The sequence below is a fragment of the Colobus angolensis genome, unplaced genomic scaffold, assembly GCF_000951035.1.
Source record: "Colobus angolensis palliatus isolate OR3802 unplaced genomic scaffold, Cang.pa_1.0 Scaffold104, whole genome shotgun sequence".
Classification (NCBI taxonomy): Eukaryota; Metazoa; Chordata; class Mammalia; order Primates; family Cercopithecidae; genus Colobus; species Colobus angolensis.
In genome coordinates this window covers 4,085,166-4,092,743 of record NW_012111364.1, presented here as the reverse complement: position 1 = coordinate 4,092,743, position 7,578 = coordinate 4,085,166, and the positions used below count along the sequence as shown (strand labels likewise).

Below are 7,578 nucleotides of genomic sequence, written 5' to 3'. Positions count from 1 at the left end.
AAATTTCCATTGTCTTTCCACAGCATTCCATGAGTCTTAAACCTAAACAGCAAATCATCTAGTAAATGTAATGAAACACAGTAATGAATATGTGCATACAATTGTAATGATATTACAAAGCATAGTATAAATATAAAGTTGTATGACTCCCTTAAATAAAATTACATGAGGCCAGGAAATAATTGTGTCCTATTGTCTCTAATAATGTCTGATCTCCCCATGAGGAAAGAGAACTTGGACACCTATATGGAACCAACATAACTCTATTTATGAAAGTGAGGAAGTTATATGGTATGTGACTACAATTTGGGGTATTATTTGAAACAAAGTATCTCAAAATTATCTGTACCCAATATTATACTCATCACATCACACAACAGTAGTGCTGGAAGGCACTTTATAGATTACTGAGTCCAGATACCTTGTTTAACAGGTGCTGAATCCATGGCCTTTGAGATTAAATGGTTAATAACATCACAAAACTGAACAGAGGTAAAGCTAAGCATAGGAAATTGTGTGTACCTGAGTTAATAATTCCCATTTCTTCCATTAATAAATCACATATGCTTTCCTCATCAAATATTAAAATAAATATCCTATATCCTCAAAGTAAATTTTGCAGTTAGGAGAGATGATAAATTAAACACAGAGGTCATTCATTTTAAACACATTTATGTAACTTCTGGCTGAAAACTACTTTTAAAATGTCTCATATAGGAAATATTTGGATTAATAAAGAATAACTTACTTTCTAAAAATGACCAAGTAAATCTTGAAATTTGGGGTCTACAAATCAAACACGGGCTGGTTGAATTTTTGTCTCCTTCAACATAGCAGAGTCCATCAATAATGCAAACATTTTCCTAATGGAAAATTTTTAAAAAAGAAAACATCAATAAAGTACACCTTTAGTTAGCATATAGAAAAAACTGTACAAGGAAGGATGGCAGTACATGTACTGATGATTCCAAAGAAAGCACATACATCTATGTTGATACTTCATAATCATAAGTGAATATAAGAAAACAAATTACCTGAATATGTAAATGTCTATAAAACTGATCAATTTGGAGGTAATAAAAGTATATACAACTTTTACCTTTACAAAGTTATAGCTTATAATTTATAAATAACATGGGAGAAAATCTCTCTTTTGGTATTTTTCACCGCTGAACTCATTCTGGGAGTACTTTATTCAAAAGAAATAAAAGCAACTTCTTTTTTTTTCTCCACAAGTTATAAAATCACATTAGATTATAGTTATCTTCCATTTCCCTAGCAGCCCACTATGGTCTGTGAACACAGTCAACTAGACCAGATCCTTGGCATAATTATCCACACTTGATAATGGATATCATTACACCAAACATGTGAAAGAGATGCTGATAAGCACAGAAAGAGCATTAAATGTAGCAAGTATTCTTGGGGAGAAGACTAAATTTTATTCAGGAGATATAAACTTAGCTCATTTTACAAAATCTCCTTTAATATCACTTGGAAAATTGCACAAAAGTTAGAGCAAAATAGCTCCAGGAGGAGAAAACAATCTTGAATAATAATATTTTCAAAGTACTTATGGATATATGGAAATGAAATATTTGGGAAAAAATAAAAATCAAACAATTTCTCAAAACCAGAGATTTGGTCTGATGACTAATCTCAAGAAAATACATTTTAAACTTAGAAAAAATAATACTTTAAAATTTTCATGTAGATAAATATTATTTGGATGCACCTCAGTTTTGAAGAGTCAAGAGATATTTTACCCATGGAGTCTGTTGAGTCAGCAGTTCACATGTGAGACAGCCCTTCTGATAAATACGGTAGGCTGGATATAGATCGAAAAGAAGTTGTGATTGCAACTCAGCTCAGGCTGCGCTGCTGTTCTGTAATCCATCAAGTGGCAGGTATTTACATGCTCCAATAAACTTAGTTGCCAGGAAATACTCCCCATACAAATATTAACTTTATACATTTTACAAATTTTAACCAAATGTACATCATTTGATGCAAAGAAGACTAGGTAACAACATGAGATCTCTTATTGGAAAGTCATTATTACTACTGAAAAAACAATGTAGGTATGAGTGAAGTAGTAAATAATTTAGTCTGGACTTCCTCTTACAATATTTTAGAAGTAATCTGACATTTCAAAATATTAAAGGTAGGAACCTCTTCCTAGCAGGCAGAGTAACAATTTCAGTTACCCTTATATAAACTTGAGGAAGGCTTTTCTCTATTAGTTTTTCTGGTATGAAAGTGAAAAAACTACAATTAATGTGCCAAGAGCTTAGGAAAAGAAAATACCTATGATGTAAATGTGAAAATAAATGAAAAAATTACATACCTTTATAGTACATGAGTCACTTTTATAGAGACCACAAATTTGACAAGCACCATCATATATGACCATTATTTTGGGATTACTGAATTTATAACCATCATTAGATAGCTGTAACATAATAGTTCCATAATGAGATGATTTGTTCTAAATGTTCTAAATTCATTATGAAATGTTATATATAAGTATTTACTTTGTTTATAAATATGAAGATGTCTTTTTTATTTTTTACCTTCAACTGCCACTTCCCAATTGGTTTCCCACCCACCAGATCCATGGTATCAAACTGCTGAACATCAGTGGGCAGCTGACAATCAACAGCTCTGCTATTTTGGAAAACAGTCTGTGTATAGATGGGTTCTCCAGGCATCCATTCACTGCTATTATACTGAAGATATAGTGAGAAAGCAATTAACTTCTGTTAAATTATGGAAATATTTTGTTAGTAAATTACATATAATCAAAACATAAATTTAAGATATATGCCTAGTATAATGTAATATATAACAGGGAAACTAAAGTCATATTGGGAGTGAGTTTTATTCAGAATAATGCAAAACGTATATATGATAATATGATGCAAATTGCTCCCAATGAATCATGCATTTCTTGGCAGTTCAAATCAAAGAAGTTACCAATATTGGTCATCTACAATGGATCACTATGTAATGACTTTTGTAGCACGAGGAAACACTTGATAGATAGATGACACACAGTGGATTGATTTTCTGCCCAGAAATTCCTTCATTTCTCCTGCAAAAGCTTCCACCACCTCATCTACTTGAAACTGTCCTTTCTGCCCCCTACACAGCTCCCAGGGTCTCTCATATTCCTATATGACCAATCTCCCTGACTATGCCTGACTGGTGCAGGGGCAGACCTAAGCTAGGCCAATATTTCAGCTACTCATGATAACTTTGTGCCAATGGCGATGTCATGGCAGTTGGCCTCTGATGGCTTGAGTTGCAGGACACAAAACTATGGAGTGGTTGGTGGCCATTTTTCCACTATGGAGAGAAAGCCAGTATATAGTGAAATGGGAAAATGAAGCCCACAAACAAAAGCTGAATTGAGACACACACACACACACACACACACGCAAATGCACACATACTGAGTCTTCATGGTGTTCAAGATTTTTCTTGAGAATTCAGCTACTTTCTTGTTCTTGATTCGCTAAGAAATATACCATCCTCATAATAAATATTTTTGCTCATTAGTTTATTAGTAATTTGAAACTAAATAAACTCTATCTAGTTCACCCTACTTAAAACTCAGTGAACTCAGTGAAATATCATGCTTAAGCTACACTTTTATATTATTTTTCAGTATTGAAAATGCATTGGTGCCAAAAGAGGAGAAGCCAGAATAATGTTCCAGGTACTGGTAACTGCGTAGGAAACCAAAAGCTGTATTTTGCTGTCAAAATTTAGATTTAGATTTTTCTTTGAAATTTATTATTGTAAAATGTTTTCAACCACTCAAAATTTGTCATAGAGCATGCTGATGCTTCAATATCGTGGGTCAGCAGGAAAAGGAAAGGAAAACATGATCACTCTAATCTGTCACTAATAGAAATTACACTTTTGAAGATTTGATGATTGAAAGAGTGAGTTGCAAATCTTCATATTTAAGGGAGTGTGCAGAGTCTAGCCTAGCAGATCTATCAGTGGTTTCCCTCTTGTAGAGAAAGAATGGCAATGATTTCTCAGAGTAGTCATGATTATCTACACTTAGGTGAATGTAGGGTCTTGGTTTCTTGTGTGGAAAGAAGACTGCAGCCAATGACTGGCAATATAGAGATTATTTCCAACTTTCTGTTTTGAGGGGCCTAACCAAAATGAGGAATATACAGTGTTCTATTTCCTTTTCATTCATCAACATTTTGTGAGTATATATCATGTGCTGAAAATATCTCAGTGCAAAAAGATCACAAAGAAAATGACAGACAACATACAATTTTATGACTGCATTAAAAGAGACTCAAATAGGACATAATACAAATGGAGTTATTAAGTCTAACTAACCAGCAGAGTCAAAGAAGGCTTCAAAAGAGCAAATACTTCTCTTCCTGAAAATAAAAAAAGAGACTGCTATTTGGACACTGGGAGCAGAGGTGGAGAGAGTGCAATTTACATGAATGGAGAGAATAGTGTATGAAAAAGACAGGGATGTACGGAGTAGCATAAACAAGAAGTTCAAGCCTACAAATGTCAACAAGAGCTAAATCATAATGTGTCATCCATTTCTTGGATAACATCTTGTATTTAATCCTATAAATTAGCAACTTTAAAATAGGATTTTGTAGAGTCTTGACTGCTTTAGGAGAGGAAGTGAAAGAAATGCTTAAGTGGTTGAATCTCTAGCTAAAAACTTGCCTAAAACTACTAATACAAAAGTAGAAAAAAGCATGTAAAACATGTTACACTTTATATATAAAAAAGAGTTATCGGCCGGGTGCGGTGGCTCAAGCCTGTAATCCCAGCACTTTGGGAGTCCGAGACGGGCGGATCACGAGGTCAGGAGATCGAGACCATCCTGGCCAACACGGTGAAACCCCGTCTCTACTAAAAATACAAAAAACTAGCCGGGCGAGGTGGCGGCGCCTGTAGTCCCAGTTACTCGGTAGGCTGAGGCAGGAGAATGGCGTGAACCCAGGAGACAGAGCTTGCAGTGAGCTGAGATCCGGCCACTGCACTCCAGCCTGGGTGACACAGCGAGACTCCATCTCAAAAAAAAAAAAAAAAAAAAAGAGTTATCTATCCATTTTTTGTACCAAAGAAATATAGTAAGGATTAACCAGAAAATAATGACAGTAGAAGCATACTTTAATGAAAAGAAGGAGTGATGGAAAGCAGGTGACAGGGATGACAAGAAAGTAACAATTCTATGTGTATGCCTTTGTATAGCTTCAACTCTTGGAACTATGATAATATTTCATATTCCCTCCAAATAATTAAATACTAAAATCAACCAGAGTGTGGAAGAAACTCAAAATGGAAGACAAATATTTTTAAAACTTAATTGTTTTATAAATAAAACAGATAACCACTCTAAATAGAGTGGAAAATAGTTAATCTAACTCACTTTGGAAACTAGTATTTGCCTTTATATTGTGACTTTGTTTTATGAATTTGTTTTTCACAGAGGAAGGGGTTAGAATTTCTGAAAATGACTTACATATACACTTAGATTGAGAAACCGGGTAAATATATTGTGGATGATGAGAGCCAGTTTTCACTTGTAAAGAAAAGGGTTACAAATAAAGAAAGGAGAAGGCTAGAATGACCTTATGGCACTGCATTGAAATCAGGAGTATCAGTATCAACTCACAGAGATGATAGATAAATAGATAAACAGACAGATAGGTAGTTACGTGTGTGTAGAAGTGTCCATATATAGATTTTCTAACTGTATCCTTTAAAAGGGCCAAGAAGCAATAACTACCCTGTAACAAGAAGCACACCTTGCACCCAAGTCTTGGATTTTAAATGACCCTCTTTGATAAATGGAACTACAGTCTTTAGAGAAATGGTTGATTCTAGAGTTGGGGTAGGAAAAATATGAGTCTGGAATATCATATGATGCCAGAACATGATAAATTGTTCAAAAAATTATGGGAGCAAGTTAAAAGGACATGAGAACCAATTAGTAGTAGCTCCCAATGGTCAAAACTGGAATAATTTAAACAGTCAAATAAAGAATGATAGCATTGAGTTATAATTCATGAAATAAGTTTCCATTAGTCTGTGCTGGCATGAGTAAATAAATGAATAAATAAATTCGAAACAAAGAACAGCTCTTCTTTTCAGTAGAATTCCAAATAATATGTGTAGAAGACATGATGGAAACAGAAAATCACCACTGGTAAATACCACAATAAGTAAAAATTACAGTTGGATGCTAAAATTAAGAAAAAGAAAGTTTGAGGAGCTATCCTATATTTCCATAATCTAAAAGAGTCTCCCCACAACACGTTTATTAGTTACAATGGGAAAAACAGAAAGCTTACAGGTAAGACACATGGCAAAAAGTAAGTGATCAATATTTACAATCAAAAAGTATTGATCCCTTAAGTAAGTGATCAATATTTACATTGCCCGTGATTAGATACATCACATCATGAAAGGATGCACTAAGAATTGTACAACATGGCATGACTTCAGTCTAACCATAAAAAAGGAACATTCCACAAAATTCCAGTGCTCTTCGAAAGAACCAAGCATGCAAAAGATGAAGAAAGATGGAGCACGGTCACAATATTCAAAAGAACCAAGTGTGCAAAAGATAAAGAAAGATGGAGCACTGTCACAATGTGAAAGAGACTGAAGACACATGACAAAAAGCAATATAAAATCTTAGATTGGATCCTGAATCAGAAAAAGAACTATTTTTAGTGGGACAACTGGCAGAACTGAACAAGGTCTGTAAACTCATTAATAATATTGTGTCAAGGTGAACTTTCTGGTTTGAACAATTGTTTTATGGATATGGTTTATATATAAGATATTAACTTTAGGAGAAACTGGGTGAAGAATTATTGGAAACTGCATTATTTTTACAATTTTTCTGTGAGTCTTAAGTTATTCCAAAATAAAAGTTTTTAAAAATTACTTCATAAAATGGGAAGTCATTAAGGATTTTGCATGATCTGGTTTCCAAAATGCTAGATTTTCAAGAGGAACCCAATCTTCGAAGGGAACTGAAATTTGAACTACAAAAGTGGGTAGGTATTGATTCATGTTGACTGAACATGTAACAGGGGAGCTAGGAGAAGACATTAGCTTAGTGGCAGCGCAAGCACATTCCATACAAAGTGAATGCAAGGCTTTGAGCAGGGCCCATGTTGGTAGGGTTGGGGATCCTAAAATAGTGGCACATTAAACAGGCTTGACTGGAGGTATGAATGAAAGGATAGAAAAGACTTTAAAACCCAGCACTGGGCAAGAATGGGGCTAGGAGAGACAGACTTAACTTCAGCATAATGTAAAATAGGCAGATATGCATTCTAATTTTAGTTTGGGCAAGTGAATATCTTTCTTTCCATAGTTCTTGATTCGGTTTGGCTCTGTGTCTCCATCCAAATCTCATCTCGAATTGTAATCCCCAAGGATGGAGGGATGGACATAGTGGGAGTTGACTGGATCATGAGGGCAGTTTCTCCCATGCTGCTCTCGTGAGAGTAAGGAAATTCTCATGAGATCTTGATGGTTTAAAAGTGGCAGCTTCCCTCTTAA

The 7,578-nt window shown here is 34.6% G+C and overlaps 1 protein-coding gene across 1 annotated transcript in view; it reads right to left on the bottom strand.

Moving 5' to 3' along the window:
- Nucleotides 1–7,578, bottom strand: part of VWDE (von Willebrand factor D and EGF domains) — a 68,838-nt gene that overhangs the window by 26,331 nt on the left and 34,929 nt on the right. Inside the window, exons 14-16 of the mRNA XM_011943472.1 lie at nt 2,574–2,729; nt 2,348–2,452; nt 749–863 (exon numbers count right to left, since the gene is read on the bottom strand). Coding sequence (XP_011798862.1) covers nt 749–863; nt 2,348–2,452; nt 2,574–2,729 — 376 coding nt within the window. The remainder of the gene's footprint in view (nt 1–748; nt 864–2,347; nt 2,453–2,573; nt 2,730–7,578) is intronic.